The sequence below is a fragment of the Cryptomeria japonica genome, chromosome 5, assembly GCF_030272615.1.
Source record: "Cryptomeria japonica chromosome 5, Sugi_1.0, whole genome shotgun sequence".
Classification (NCBI taxonomy): Eukaryota; Viridiplantae; Streptophyta; class Pinopsida; order Cupressales; family Cupressaceae; genus Cryptomeria; species Cryptomeria japonica.
The window spans coordinates 6,719,401-6,736,561 of NC_081409.1; the positions used below are offsets into that span (position 1 = coordinate 6,719,401).

General features: G+C 36.1%; 1 protein-coding gene across 7 annotated transcripts in view; it reads left to right on the forward strand.

The window, feature by feature from the left end:
- The window catches only part of LOC131077962 (uncharacterized), a 160,327-nt gene extending 143,614 nt beyond the window's left edge, over positions 1 to 16,713 (forward strand). For 3 of the 7 annotated variants that reach the window (XM_058015563.2, XM_058015568.1, XM_058015569.2), the window contains exons 5-6: positions 11,343 to 11,483; positions 11,621 to 12,406. In XM_058015563.2, the coding sequence (XP_057871546.1) occupies positions 11,343 to 11,483; positions 11,621 to 11,809 (330 nt within the window). In that variant the 3' untranslated portion in view covers positions 11,810 to 12,406. Of the gene's footprint in view, positions 1 to 9,706; positions 10,135 to 10,154; positions 10,214 to 11,342; positions 11,484 to 11,573; positions 12,407 to 16,611 lie in introns of those variants that run through there. The other 4 variants (XM_058015567.2, XM_058015564.2, XM_058015565.2 and 1 more) reach the window with 4 other exon arrangements.
- The last annotated feature ends 448 nt before the right edge of the window (positions 16,714 to 17,161 follow it).

Below are 17,161 nucleotides of genomic sequence, written 5' to 3' on the forward strand. Positions count from 1 at the left end.
CTAGAATGAGATCGCTCCTGTCCCTCACCAAGGGACCAGAGCGATCTTGTTAATAGCCATTATTTTTCATGATTGGGCGCCAAATATCCTTCAAATTACATTAAATGCTAGATTCGCTAAAAAAACTTGAAATATTTAATTAAGATGGCATTTAACAATAACGCATGGGCATTTAATAATTACTTTAGGCCTTTAAAAAATCGAAGTTTTTAATTACAAAGGCATTTAATTAATTATTATTAAATTAAATTTAAGAAAGGGAGCGCTTGGGGTATTATTTAATGTTTTTATCAAGTCGGCCTCTTCTTTTATTAATTTTTATTTATCTTTTGGCCTATTTTTCCAAGTCGGCCCATGGAAATAAAATGGTGAGCGCTCTATATATTTGAGGCATGTTTTTCATTATTCAAATCATTCACTCATCATTTCAAGTGCGATTTGGAAGAGCAATTTGAGGAGCGAATTTCTACCAGGAGTGGGGACTAAGAAGGGCGAAATTCATCTTGAAGGCTATTGGAGAGGCGTATTTCTTGCTAGATTGGAGGATAAATTCCAGATGTTTTGAAGGTATTTGAAGGCGAATTTCTAGATCTTGAAGAAGCTAGAGGAAGGTGGAGTTCTTTTCCAAGCTAAAGGAGGTGCATTTTATCCAAGGGAGAGCTTTGATCTACACTTTGCCTAGCCAAAATTCATCTATTTTTTAGAGTTAATTCCCAAGTGGAGGTATGGCGTAATCACCTTGGCACCATTTTTGAAGATTTAAATTTTGCTTTGAAAATCCTAAATTAGGAAATGATAACTCAAGATTTATCATGAAGTTTCCTAATTAAAATCTTGAATCTTCCTTTTAAAGTTTTATTTTTTCAAAGATATATTACTAATTTTGAAATGTTGTGTAGGTATCAAGATGGCGACTCCAAGCTCGAAAGGTCTACAAGTCGGAAGGCTCTCCTCAAGGAAAATCAAGCCAGATCAAGGACGGTCTCCTCCAAGAAGATCAACAAGGGACAAGGACGACCTTCTTCGATCCAGCCTAGCATCGACAAGGACGGCCTTCTTTGGACTAACGTCATCAAGGGCGACCTCTTCCAATCCAGCATTCCAAGGCGAGGTACATCATCATCCTGCAAATCAAGGACACAAGAAGTTAGAACAAGGGTTCGTTGAAGAAGCAGATAGTTCCAGATGAATTAATTAAAGCTAGCTTCTCAACAACATCAAGTTGAATATCTACCAAGTTACAAGTGTCAGATGAGGTGGCATCCCAATCATCACTTCTCCAGTCAGTGTGGTCCACCTCAGCATTTCTAGATTCAATGTATCTAACTCATGGAAGGTGGCACAAACTCCGATGTACCTACCCTAGCTATCCATTGGTAGAATTTTCTAGAGAGGACATGTGTCCAAGCAATACAATTTTATCATTGGTCAAGCATTAAATGTTATGTAATGGTTGTAACAAACCCTAATTAGGGTTTTCATTGTAAAATCTTGGCCATTGATCTCGAATTGATTTAAGCCATCGAATTGTATTGAGGGCACTATATAAGCCCTGGCATTTCATTTTGTAAAGGCAATTAGCAATAGTTAGAATAGTTAAGTTAGAATAGTTAGGAATAGTTGGAAGCAGTTAGAAGATAGAGAGAGAATAGCAATTAGAGTAGAGTAGAGAGAGAAGGCAAAGATTGTTGCCAAGATGTTGTTGTAAAAGACTTGTAACTTCATTGAAGAAATGGTGAAATTTATGGGTCGATTCGACAATTTGCATGGTCTTTATACTTCTCATGTTTGATTTTGTGATTAGATGAGTGGAAGAAATGTGCTTGATTGATGGTGAAATTCGTATATCCATACTACTAGCAGTTTGTTGATTGCAGACTTGCCTTGCGTAGTCAACTGGAATCATTCAGCTTAAGCTTAACTTCAATTGTCGCTTCTTCATCGATATGCATCAACCTGATGGTGTCTATGCCTGCAGTGATGATTTGAACATCATAAAGCTTTCCTTCGAAGATCGCACTAACCTTGTGGAGATGTTCCTATGATGTCAAAACAAGACTTAGTTAGAATTTCATCAAAGATCATTCATTGCTCTTACATTCTTAGTGTTAGGATTAGATCCTCTCCTCGCCCTCGTCTTTTTTCCTTTTTTCAAATCTAAGCTAGTGAAAATCCTATGTTCCAGCAATATTCAAAGCAAATCAGAAGTTCAGGCATCAAATGTAAGTCCCCTTGTGATTCCAGCAAATCACATCATACCACAAAGAGCTTATCCACACGTAGAGACCCTACATACAAGAACCTTGAAGTCATCCTGATTGATCCTTTTTCGCGATATCTTCAGCAATCAGAGGCTTTACTCAAGAGAGGATAAGGTACCTTTAGGTATTTTATTCTGTGTTTGATAGTGTACAAAATACACGTCAACACATACCCAATCATATCTGGACGAAATTGGAGTCCTTGTTTGGGAAGCAAGATGCATCGAGGGGATTTCAGCTGGAGAATGAACTCATTGGCTTGAATCATTCAAATTTTGATTGCATCTAGGACTTATTCACCAAACTCAAATCTCTTAGATTACAGTTGCAACAGTGTGGTATTTAGAAGGAGGATTCTCAGTTGATTTTCACTATCCTTGGCAAACTTGGTCCTGATTATTCATTTTTTGTTTCTACCTTTTATGCCACCAAAGATGCATTAGGTTCTAGGTACACCATGCCTTCACTTGATGAGTTTACTTCACAAATCAAAGCTGATTCGAATGGATCGATTGGAGTTTACCAATTCACAGGTTCTTCTTACTTCCCAGAGTACCAAAGATCATCAGGCTTCATATGGCAAAGGAAATAAACAAAAACACAAGGATTCCAAGTCACACGAGAAGCCCAAGGATACACAATCACATGATTCTTCAAATTCTTCTTCCTCTTCTAGAGGTCTTTATCTAAGAAGGATAAACTGAAGTGTGCATATTGCACTAAGACAGTACATGATGAGCATCCATGTTATTCAAAGAAGATTGATGAGCTTCAAAATCTTCTCCTAAAGATAGTGAGCCACCTTCATCCAGTTCATCTTCTTCTACCATTTCATGATCTGCACATTCCGGGTCTGCTTCTATGGTATGTGGCGAAGACATGATGAAGGGTCATGCTCTCTTTGCATGCACACATTTAGTCCAATAGGCGACTTCTTGATTCAGGAGCCTCTCATCATATGGCCTCATCTATGGGTACGTTCTCTTCATATGAGCCTTGCACTTTTCCACACATCTTGATGGGTAATAACACTTATATGAGTGTTATTGGGAGGGGTTCTATTGTTCAAGAGCCTATCATCATATGGATTCATCTATGGGTATGTTCTCTTCATTTGAGCCTTGCACTTTACCACACATCTTGATGGGTAATAACACTTATATGAGTGTTACTAGGAGGGGTTCTATTGAGGTTGATGATGGCACATTTAATGATGTACTATGTGTTTCTTCTTTATCACCTAATCTCCTTTCCATATATCAGATTACTCACAGTGGGCAGGGTGAGACAATACAATGACACCTGATTCAGTGCTTATCAAAGACTTGCATAGTAGAGAGATTATTGCAGTTGGGACTGTTGATCATGCATCTTGATTGTATGAATTCTCTCATTTTTTCCCCATTGAGCATGCAGTTCTATTGACTGCTCCCATCTCTCATGCATCTAGAGTGGGTCAGGTATTTGAGAAGAGGTTTGGTCACTTGAAGCTATGTGTGCTTCAGTCATCCACTATGGTTCTTGAGACTTATGTTGTACCTCCTCCTCCACCTCTTGCTTCTTCAGAGATTAGTTTAGCTCAACAAGTTTTTAGTTCCCTTCTAGTTTCTGCTTTGTGGGATGAGTACTTCCAGATATTGTAGGGTTGTTTAATACATCATACGCTCCAGAGATTGGAGACATGATTGAGGATATTCCATTCCTCTTTGATTGCAGATTGTGCATTCCTATCATCTCATCTTTAGTAGTGCCTTCAAATGTTGTTCATTAGGTATCTTCACAGTTGTTTGATCTTGCTTCAAATGTTTTGGCATGTCGTGATTCAGACACGTGGATAGTTGAGTCATCTTCCATTGCACACATCATGAGACTATTCCTTCCATCTCCTCTCATGGAATTACTTCTACCTTGACCATTAGATTTTTTCTTCCTAAGGGAAGGAACATGGTTTACCACTTTTGGATCTTCATCAGCATCCGTTCGCAAGCCTTTGTCTTTGGCATTGGAGCTTCTCTCTTAAGGGGAGGATACATTGTCTCTTCCTTTCTCTCCTATGGGGGGATATTGATTATACTTTTGCGACTGATTCAGTACTTGGGGGGACATTTGGAGTCCTTCATGCTTTGTCACATGTACTCCTTTTCATTTCTTTTTCTCTTCTTTTGGAGAAGAGTTTTCTCCCACTGTGTTTTCCTCCCTATCTCCATTTGTGAGAGTTGCATTGGTTTTTACATAGATACTTAATCAGGCCTTTGTTGTCGGGACCCATTCATGCATTCATCATTAGCTCTTTGGCTTATCTCTAAGTTAATCTGGGGGGTGTTGGAGTAACTAGGACATTGTCTAATTATTTAATTAATTAGGTTCTTTAATTACTGGTGTAGGAGCATTAGGGCGAAGTGGCAATCAGCACCAACAAAAAAATATTTCTTGCTTGTTTTCTTTGAATTTTGGTTTGTTTTGATTTGGCATCTCTCCATTATCTTTGCAATCCGATTCGCCTCGTTATCCTTCACATTGCATTGCCTATCCACCAGTCTGTAAAAACTTTAAAACGAATGTAGTCAGTAGGCATAAAGGCAAATTCAACAACCTTTGTCAGCATCATCACCGCCTGTTGGAATAGGGAATGGAAATCCATCGAAACATAAAAGATGGAAGAATTTTGCTATATGTTTGAGTTGCAACTGCCTGGTAGATATGTATGCAAAATGTGGAAGTATAGACGAGCCCCAGTCTGTAAAAACTTTAAAATGAATGTAGTCAGTAGGTATAAAGGCAAATTCAACAACCTTTGTGAGCATCATCACTGCCTGTTGGAACAGGGAATGGAAATCCATCGAAACATAAAAGATGGAAGAATTTTGCCATATTTTTGAGTTGCAACTGCCTGGTAGATATGTATGCAAAATTTGGAAGTATAGACAAGCCCCATGAATTGTTTTACTTCAAAGAAATGTGGTTTCATGAACGACAATGGTCACAACATATGCAAGAAATGCATATGTTGGAAAGGCTTTAGAAACTTTCGAACAAATCCAATTCATAGGGGTTCTTTGTCATTTAAAACAATTTTGAATTGATATGCGGGAAATTAAAAAATAAAAATCTTTGTTTTATTTGAAGCATTGCCTCGACCTATTGGTGTTCTGGGAAGAAATCGCTAAGCAATGAAAGAAACTTTATGTTATCAGAAGATTATCATACTTGCAGATGTCGATGTGGATGGATTGTTTCGATGATGAAGACTTAAAGAAATTGCAGCTGACTTTTCCATCAAATGCATTATATACAATGAAGTGTTTCAAAGACCAAGAGAGATGATGCCTCAAACCTATCGTATTCTTGGAAGAAGACCGCTCAGCCATGAGTAGAATCGAGGAGATGAAGCCAAAACGGCAAGAGTCATCCATCGACTTGCAGATTGAGAAGCTGAAAAAGCATTAAGCCATTGTTGGGCAGAGGAAGAGAAAGTGAAACATTGTAAACAAATCGTAGAAATTAAATGATATAAAATTAGCAAAAAGGAAAGGGCATGGGGAGTAGTGGATCAAGAGGAAAAGAGTTGGGGTTAGGCCTAAAGGCATAGAGCCCTGGGAGTCAGTATGGATTGGTAGGAGGGTTGTTGCAGAGAAGCAAATGAAATGTGCAGAGTTGAGAATTAGTGAAGATAGATATTGTGTAGATTGAAAGTCCATGACTGTAAAAAAACTGCTCACAGATTTGATGTCAATAAAATCATATTTCTATGTAGCAATCTAAGTGTTGAATTGAAAACAGAGAGTCTATGTTACTGTTTTAAGTATTTTCTCTTGAGTTTTGAAATTGAAGGTAGGAATGATCACTTCTACATTATTTGGTATTAGAGCCGGTTGTCTTGAGTGTGTGGGCAGAGTGTCGAACATGAGGCAGTCTACACCAAGACTTGTGGGAGAGGAGCTCAAGAGGATTGTTGCAGGTGTAGGAGTAGAGAGAAAAGTAAACCATGAGGTTTGTGCAAGTACATTGTTGGAGAATCAATTGGTTTTACCTAGAAGCTTATTCAAGATGCCTTCGAGGAGAGGAACCCCCAAATTGGAAGAGATGTTTGAATAATTCAGAATGGAGATGAGAAATGAAATGAGGAATTTAGTTGCTGGGTTGGTAAGAAACATTTTTAATTCTGAAGATCACACGAGTGAAGATGAAAATGAGATGGAAGAGCAAAGAAGAGAAGATGAACAACCAGAGGATGCTGGAGAAGAAAGTTTTTTGAGGGATTTTTCATGAATCTCAAAGAACAGTGTTATTGGGAAAGCCATGTCAATTTGACAGGGAGGCCATTTATGATGGTTGGATAAATGTGTACACCATTCGGAAAGATGGTCAAAAGTATGTGTTAAATTCTCTGAAGGAGAAGGAGAAGCAAATGAAAGAATCCAGCCCCATTGTTTGTTGTGGTGCTGGAAAACAACATATAGAGGAAAAGGAAGAGACTGAACATAGGGATTCAAAAACATTTAGAGAGCAAATTTCAAGAGAAAAGGAAATATTGAATTCAGATTTATTGCAACAGCATAGTGAAGGGAAAGAAAACAACAGCCCAAAAAAGTGTGGTGGTCAAAGAGGTGGACATGTGATGGGAAGTTGTAAAATTTCTCAAGGACATTTTCACTCAGTGTTACACAGTGGTGGCTTGTGTGTTGAAGTTGATGAAGAACAAAAGAGCAGAAGAGTAAAGGCTCCCATGGACAAGGAGCAAAATTGGATGAAAACCAAACATGGGATTACCGTCCCATGTATCTTCAAGTGTTCTTGAGTTTGCCAACTCATGGAACATTTCACTTACCCAACATGTCTGGTGTAGGAGCACCCAGGCAAGCCGGTGATCAGCACCAACAAAAACTAATTTCCTGCTTGTTTTCTTTGAATTTTAGTTTGCTTCGATTTGGCATCTCTCCAATATTTGTGCAATCTGATTTGCCCTCGTTATCCTTCACATTGCATTGTCCGATTGGTATAGATTATAGTTCACATTGCATTGCCTATCCACCATTATCGCTAAAAACTTTAAAATGAATACAGTTGGCAGGTATAAAAAGGCAGATTCGACAACCTTTGTGAGCATCATCATCACCGCTTGTTGGAACAAGGAATGGAGATCCATCAAAACATAAAGGATGGAAGAATTTTGCCAGATGTTTGAGTTGCAACTGCTTGGTAGATATGTATGCAAAATGTGGAAGTATAGACAAGGCCCGTGAACTATTTTACCTCAAAGAAATATGGTTTCATGAATGGCAATGATCACAGCATATGCAAGAAATGGATTTGTTGGAAAGGCTTTAGAAACTTCCGAACAAATGCGTTTGACAAGTGTCCTTTGTCATTTGAAATGATTTTGTTCGTGTCCTTTGTCATTTGATATGATTTTGAATTAATATGCGGGGAATTAAAAAATGAAAGTCTTTGTTTTATTTGAAGCATCGTCTAGACCTATCAGTTTTCTGGGAAGAATCCTTTTAGCAATGAAAGAAACTTTGCGTTTTCACAAGATTATCATACTTGTAGATGCCCATGTGGATGGATTGTTTCAATGACGAAGACTTAAAGAAGTTGCAGCTGACTTTTCCATCAAATGCATCATATATAATGCAGCATTTCAAAGACTTGAGAGAGATGATGCCTCAACCCTATCGTATTCTTGGAAGAAAACTGCTCAACAATGAATGGAATTGAGAAGATGAAGCCAAAACGGCAGGAGTCATCCATTAACGTGCAGATTGAGAAGATGAAAAGGCATCGAGCCATTGTTGGGTAGAGGAAGAGAAAGTGACAGTGTAAACAAATTGCAAATGATTAAATGATATAAAACTAGCAAAAGGTCATGTGGAGTAGCGGCCCAAGAGGAAAAGAGTTGAGGTTCAGCCTGAAGGCATAAAGCCATGGGAGAGTAAGGATTGGTAAGCGGGTTGTAGTGAAGCAGATGAAATGTTCAGAGTTGAGAATTAGTGAAGATAGATATTGTGCTAATAGAAAGGCCATTGAAAGGCCATGACTGTAAATAAAGTGTTCACATATTTGATGTCAATAAAATTATATTTCTATGTAGCAAACTAAGTGTTGAATTGAAAGCAAAGTCTCTGTTACTGGTTTAAGTATTTTCTCTTTAGTTTTGAAATTGAAGGCAGGAGCGATCACTTCTACATTAATTACTTTATTCACTTAAGCTAAAATTAGGTCTTTTTCCATTTATTAAATTAGGCTAATAATAGCTTAAGTTGTCTCATTCATTATGATTGTGACACCTGGCACTAGCTAATTTTAATCTAGCTTTAGGATTTGCATCTCGGGTTTCATTCATCCTTTTCATAATATTCATTTATTGTGACATATTCTTTGTGCGCAATCAATATAGAATTCTTAGGTTGTTGAGCATATTATTCTTGCTTGATCTCCATTTTGTGACAGGGGGTATGCTTGCAAATGATTCTTGGATTGTGAGGTTGAATCATCAACTCCTACAGATTCTCCACTGACATCTTTGTCAGTTTCCTGCTTATCTTTTTTTAGTGATCCTTTTTTGGCCTATATCTGTCTCTGCCCTTTTTATTTTCTGTTTCGTCAATCCTATTTTGTGGTTGTTAGTGGTGGATGGAGGTCTGGTTATTTGTTTGAGTTTTTGGCTTTAAAGTGGGGATTTATTTAGGAAAAAAAGAGTTTTGAAGGCTGTGGAAAAAGAAAGGGTAGCCGCTTCTTGATTTTGTAATCAGTTTTGGATTTTCTGTTAGGGGAAATACAATGCAGAATTTTGTTGTTTGTTTGTATGTTTTCTCAGACAACATGGGAGCCTTTTTCTTCAACTTTGTCTCTATCTATATAAAATTAGCTCTTTGTTTAGAGTTGACTTGCAGGCACAGAGGTGTTTATCAAATTTTATGTGCATCAGATAGTTAGGAATTCACTAATATGTTCGGCTTGATTTGTCGTAGTTAGTTTGTGGTACTTTGGATAGTTGAGTGTATGTCCTGTGTTATTTAGTGCTTACTTGGGCCACTTATCTTATTCTAGTACCAGTTTTCCTACCTTTGTTTTGGATGATATAATAAGGGGAGTAATGTTGAAATATTTTATCATAGGTTAGGAGGTAAATAAATATTGTTAGTGTTTTAAGTAAGTTATTTAAATAAGCATATTAGTATGTGAGTTACCTTTTTACGTATCTTAATTTTGTGTTTATTGGTTTGGTGGTTTGGGTAGTCAAAATTTTAAAGGCTTTATAAAAGCCATATTGTAATCAATGTAAAATCAATTCTTTGTAATCGCTGTGAATAAATTATATTGCATGTTATCTCTTCAATACTGGTGTAGAGCTCTCATGATTTCAATACCTCATTTGATGGGACATCAAACATGGAACAAACTACTACGATAGCACTGATTTTCTTTTTGTTGGCAATCTACAGAACAATACACTATTGCATGAACCTAATGTTTTTCAAAGCAATAAACCGAAGCAAAGGAAATGAAGCCAACAAGCACAAATAATGGTGCAGTGCCAACGAAAGCTTTATTACAAATGAGAGTAACTTACAAAAGAGTAGCTATCTCCGAGTCTTGAGAAGAGATGTTAAGCTACAACATGCTGACTTATACATTAGGATGATATATTTTCTAATAGCCATTTTTGGCAAGAAATGGATAATCTTAAAATACAAATTGAAGCAATTTGCTGTGGAGTTTGAAAAGCAATCTGCCATGCCATGAAACTAATGAAAACACACTTTCGGTTTGCCAAAAATTTAGGATTTTTCTAGATTTTTGTATATTGTGATTTTTGATCCTTGTAGAGTGGTTTTATAATGTTATACTTTTTCTGAAGGAAGTTCGCTACTCTTTCATCGTGTTGTACAGGTCCTAAGCTTTCCGATGTATTGAACATTTTGAATTCCAATCAATGATGGAATTGTGCCCCTGGCAAGGTGATCTACAAATTTTTCTATGTTTTCAATTTTTTTTCACAAACTGCCACATGGATCAAGAACTGATCTTATTAGTAGGTCTGTTTTCAATCTTGGTTTCCAAGTACAGTTAGAATCTGTGCTATCTTCTCTCTCTCTTCAATAATTCATTCCCACCTTTGCAAAAGTATTCAAGTACTTGTTGCTTATTTGGAAATAGTTGAGGGTTTTACATTAGTTCAAGTCTCAAGCGAAAGAGCCATGGTATGTGAATGAAATTGGCAACAAACATTAAGGGACTGCTTCTCGATAGATGGTTTTACTTTTATTAATTATCAGTCTGTCTATTGAGCTTCCAGTTTTCTTTGCTCCTCAACATTAATTGTAATCCCGGTTATATTCTTGTAGGTTGTATATTTGTATACATGCACAGGAAAGGTTGACAAGCTAATAATAGTTTTTTTTTGATTTGTCTCTTGAATTCTGTATATAATATATATGCTTTATACTGTTGGCTTTGAAGTGTCTAATAATAAATAGAGAGATCGATTCTATGTTTCCCATTGCTTACAAATTAAATCAGACCACCATTTTATTTGATTATACACATGCTTCGGAATTTATGATTGTTTGCAAACAGATGTAGAGGTATGAACATAAGTTCTCTTCACTGACTTTTAGATCACACACACTTCTGGAAGCAATGATTTAAAGAAAACACTTACATGCCATACGAATGTCTTGATGGTGTTTGTGTTGGTTGTACTTGATTAATTTTGTATAGATGTACAACTCTTATGTTCAATTATCTAATTTGATTTCGTTTTAATGTCTTTCTATGTTTTTTTCTTTCTCTTCCTTGAATTTCAAATTTTTTATCTGCTTTTCTTTTGTTGAAAACTTTTCAGTACACTTCCATGCTTACAGAAGCAAAATTCAGGATCAAGTTTATAGATTTATACAATTTTGTTTATAGTAATTCATGTGAAGTTTACTTAGTTCTCTGAGGCAGTATATATCATGTATTTGACAGTCTCGTTGACTGCTTGCTTATCATGTGTTGACACAAATATCATTTTTCTCTCTACACTGGACCTAAGAGAGCTGTAACAATATTGTTTCCAATGTTATTTCTTTTCAGCTAGAGATAAGTTTGAAGAGTGGAGATCTTCAGGATTTCCAGTTGTTTGGAGATACCTCATTCTTCTCAGAGAATTGGGGAGGAAAAAGGCTCCAGAACCAACTTGGTATCCTCCTTCAGAAACTCCGAGCATCAAAAGTGGTAATAGTTGCAAAATTGCGAATCAAATTTTCTTCTAGTGTCTATTTCACCAGGGAATCTGAAGTCCAACATATTCACAAAAATGAACAGACTCGAGAAAGTCCACGGGTCTTTTCATACCTTTTTAATTTTTGCAGGAAAGAGATTCCAAAATTTCGGACTTCGTAGAACCACCACCTGCAGAAGAAGAAATTAAACTGGAGCTTGAAGAACGGGATAAAAAGATGGAATCATCCTTAGAAGATCAACATCCTAGAGAGGAAAGAAGGAACAGCAGTAAAAGGAGAAACATGTTGGGAAAAAAAGATGATTCTGATATGTCTTGATGCATAGCCTCCTTTTATGTTGGATGCATATGGCAGGCATTTTTTGTTAAATGAGCTTCATGCATTATATGCAGTGCTTCATTGTCCCACACACATCAGGTTGGGAAGTTGGTAAATATTTTAATGTGTAAATATGTCTTTTTTGAGAGGACAAATGGAGGTTTGTCTTGTGTATTCTTTCCCAACAATATGTGGGATTCATCAACTAGAACGCAGTGGAACTAAGAGTAAAGCAGAGGAAGATGGTCTTAACAACACTATAGAAATGTTTTTGGATTTTAATGTTCAACCTGCAAGGTAGGTGATCTGGTTGATAGGCTATGATGTGAAATTATTTTTACTATTTCTCCCGAAACATTCTTCTAGCACAAATTACCTAGAGGTCGTACACCTAAATTTGTGACAATTACTTGATGAGGAAAGGCATCATGTAATTACTAATTTGAAAATTGTCTCCTAAGCATGGGATTCTTGGACCTGTCCTTTGTTCTCGACTTTTAATAGGAACATTATGCATCCTATAAATGCAGTTTTGAATTGATCTTATATTGTATATTTTCGTTCAGAAAGAAATAATCAATGAATTATCTTATACCATCGAAGCATTTTTGAATGAAATTCTTGCTCACATAAGTATAACCTTTAAATTTTAATGTCCATCTCATGGTGGAAATCAGGAGAACATATAGTTTAAATGTATTCCTGAAATTTTGGATCATCTCATGCCTCATATAATCGCTAATTTAATTTTCTGACGTATTTGTGTTTAGGATGTAGGGAATGTTATTCAGTTTATGATGTGATGACTTTTATACGAACATAAAGAGCGGTTAAATGTTTAAGACTTCCATGGGGCTCATTATTTATTGCATGCTTATGGGATGATTTCATGAATTTCAACAGTCCATATATGTGATTTTATAATTTTTACATTCATTCTTTGTTAGTTACGTTATATTATGGAAATGCACACCCTTCACTATTTCCACAAGAGCAACAACTCCATCGAATATTTATTCATGAGTTATGAAGGGAATGGACTACCTTTGATGATGAGCTAGTTTTGAAAGCTAAGTCCTTTCATGCTAGCGTTTTACTTTCTTTCTTTTAAGACGACTTAAACTTAGAACAGTGTGTGAGGTGAATCCTCTCTTCAAATCATTAGAGCAAGCTCTATGGAATCTAAACTACCCTAGACACTAAGATACATCAAAGTATATAATCATTTACGTTATGCAATATTTATTTCACATTAAAGAAATAATTAGTCGATAGGCTATTCCCTGTGGGAGGCACTCCCACCGGAATTGTCTCAATCCAGTAACGTATTCTTGCCAGAAACTCTTCTCCCACCGGAATTGTCTCAATCCAGTAACGTGTTCTTGCCGGAAACTCTTACACACCGGGAAATTGTTTTCTGTTCCATTAGGACTCAATAATCACGCATACCTATGTATTGAAAGCTTTGGGTCATAGATATAAACTCATTCGCCTTCATTTCACACCAGCGAGCCCTAAAAATAGAGCCTTCTAAACCGTTCCTTTGGTCTAGGCTCCACCTATGCTTTTCTTCACTCGATCAAGGGCGAGCGCCTAAAGTGACTTGTTTTATCCCGATCGATAAACTTCGTATAACACTACTAGCATGCTCAGAACCCTAAGGCTATTGTATTATCCGAGCGAGCCGTGCTCTCGTAGCATCCAATCGTATTGTCTGCTTCTAACGATGCCATTTTGATCCGCCTGTAGGCTCTTAGGTCTCGCTTCAGCAGGCCAGTCGAGTGTATGGTTGCAAAAACGAGTAGCCTTATTGCTTTCCTTATATCGGGACTAACTAGATATTGACCGGAACGGACTTAGCACCATCCATCTATATAGATGACATAGATAGGACGTTTTGTACTTTACTTCACCCATTTCTAGATAGATAGGGCGTCTCATTAGAGATAGATGGGGCACTCACTCTGTTTATAATCGTTGAGGGCCTAATTGAATCCTAGTGCGAAACGGGGCACAGATAGAGCCCCATATAGAGATAGGACTTGGCATTGCCTATTGTTTCTTGCTGGCACGACATTAGTTCCCCGACATCTCCATTCAAAAACATTTGAATGCCTAGACAACAGAAACCCTAAACGTAAACATGAAATTGTAGAAATATGGAACCGTCCATTGATAGACAACTTAAAGGCCACCAATTGAATCTTTTAAAGTAAAAAACATCCTATAAAATTGTAATATTTGATATCCTAAATTGTATGGACCTGTAATTTATTTGATTATATTGAAAATTCTTCAAAAGATATTATGTTCTAAATGTATCTAATATATCATTATACTCTGTATCTGTCATTATTAAAGATGTCCTTGGAGATAAAAGATTAAAATAATAGAACACAAGAAAAATATAATTTAGCTGCATACAAATTTTGAGTAGGAAAGTGACTCGCTTGAAGATCTTGCACTGTGATGGAATTTTTTTACGACGAGCCAAACCAAAACTAATTTCTATACAGGTGATGCTTCAATCTATTCACACTGTAAATGGAAAGAAAATATGAAGTTATTGGGATTTTAGGGTTAATCGAGATTTAAGACGTTTGACTTAGATTTGATTTTTTTATTCTTTTTCAAGCTTTATCAGATTTCGATCTCCAGCTTGGTTGGAACAATCTTTCCAAGAATTACCCTTCAGAACTTCTTTTGAGATTTAATGCTAGATTACATCAATCAAACAACAAAATCAAAGTAAATATAAGCATAGTCCATTACATACATAGGTGTTTCACCTTGAACTTTCTTGTTTGAATCTTTTCTATATGAATATCTATTTGAATTTAGGTCAATAAAATGATAGAGGTTACACTTAACGCTTTCAAACAATCATTTAATAGTAGAGTGGATGAACCAAGATTGTGTTGATTAATCACATATATCATCCTAAAGATTTGGAGAAGTGTTGCTTATAACATGCATCACAAAAGACACTGCCCACAATTATAACAACCAATAATGCCCATCATCATCAAGTGCATCAGCAACAACAAAGTATGTGGTTATGGCCAACAACATAGCACCACAAATCTTCCAGCTCATGGTGGCATCTGAAGATGAATTCTTAGCATAATGAGAGAAATCTTCCTCTATTTAAAGGCTTTGACAGCTGGCATAGACTAATCACATTGTCTTATTATCTGTTCATTTTGTGCAAAACATTTTTTGGGTTGTTTGTTAGATGAGACGAAGGGGATAACTATGGAAAGCCCATGAGTGTTCATCAGTTTCTTCTAAGGACCAAAAATTATACTATTTCTTTGAAAACAAAGCTTTTTATTGATCCAGAGGACCCATTGAGATGTCCAAAGTCAGACCTAGCAAAAAAGTCAAAATAGTATAGTGATATTAGAGTACAGTGATTGCACATTGCAACTTTTGGACTAATAGTAATGAGCTTTAACTGAAATTTAGGGAAGGGTAACAAATTGGAGTTAAAAGGGCTGCAAGCAGATGCAAATAAAATAACTTTACTTCACAATATAGCAACAAAAAACCATGTTAAAGATGAATCAAATTATATGTGTATATGTGTATGTGCTCTCTTCTGTATGAGTTGTGACTCAGTTTCTATGTGGAGGCATTCTGGTTTTGCTCTGTGCTTTGTATAACATACTTTGTTTTTGTAGCTTTATTTGCTACAAATGTGGGATGTCAATAGCCATTGTACAATTTTTTGAATGGGTTTTTTCATGTTGTAGAAGTTATGCGCTGGTTGATATTATGATAAAATGATTTAATGGGTAGTTATAAGTTAGTTGACAAAACAGACACAATTGATTGCTTCAAATCTAGTTAATGAAGAAAAAATCACTTCTCTTTACAACCTCTATTTTTCGATTATAATCTTCCTTTATGGCATCGGTCTTTGGGTATAAATTTCTTAGCTTGAGATTAGAGTCTTAGTGATGTTTGAGGACACATAGATGTGGTATAACAAAGCAAAATGGTCTATGCGGGCTTGTGAATGTACTTAAACAACAACATTGAAACAAATTATTGAAGCCTAAACAAATAGTTATGTTTTTGTAGGAATTCCAAACTGATTCAAAGGTACTTCAACTTTCTGAGATTGCAGCCATATAGCCCACTGTAAGCCATTTTGGGGCTCTATTAGATAGAAGGTCCAAATTTGAACTCAAATACTGAATTCGTATGATATAGAAACTGTTAAGAAGAAACCGAGGCAATAGAGACATTTTTCTATTTAGTGCTAATAGTGATAGTTCTACTCCTTTGTTTCCATCATCAAAATTTTCTTTATTAGAAAGTTATTTGTCAGAAAATTTACCGAAGAGAACCCATTAATTTTTAATAGACAAACCTACAAAAGATGTCAACCTTAACTACCTCTTTTTTTCTAAGCCTCAAAATTTTAATGCTGAAAACCACAAGATATAGAAAAGTATGGTGATTTCCACACTTGAATATAGAGACTTGATTGATGTTGTTAAAAATAATAGCCTTGTGTTAGTAACGAGTGGTATATGACCTTGAATAATATTGGGATCTCGAAAATAAAAATAGAGAGGCCTTGATGCTCTCAAAACTTGGTGATAGACAATATGTTGACCAAAGTTTTAGGTTGAAAAGTTGCATGTGGGGAGTAGGTTGAAACTTAACACTAACTGATTAAAAACATAATTCTTACTTTAAGGAAGACAGAAAACTAACTTTTCATTGCCATTTCACTGTTTTAATGTGAATGACGGTCTCCAGGTATTTACCATTTGTTTTTGTTTGTGCAGGGTTGCAAAAAGGCTTCTTCAATAGGAGGAAATTGGGAGTGCATTACCACTTTTAACAGGCCATAGTGAATAGAAAAACATGTCCACCATTGAAAAACAAACAATATAGATCTTTTTGCTAAATATTAAGTTTGTCCTTGATATTTTACTGAAAACAAAGGTTGACTACTCATTTTGCTAAACTATATAAGACAGATCCAATATCTATGTACAATACCCACATATAGTAAGATCTTTCTGCAGTGGAATATAAAAACATGTTTCATAAACCTTTTTTGATAGAATGCATGTCCATATCATTTTCACGCCATAACCATCCTACAAATAGTGGTTGAGCTCTCTCATGGCATCAATGTGCTTTCATATTTATTTTATGCGTTTGGAGCAGTTCACTCAGAGTGATCATCGGTCTCTGACCCACTAGCAACATTCCTTCCATTTGGAGAGCCATCGCTTCGTTATGTCTGTACATTTGTCGTCTTGTAGCTATGTAAGAATGTCCACATGCCCAAAAATCATCAATTTGAATTTTTCCGTATCCCGTTTGGGA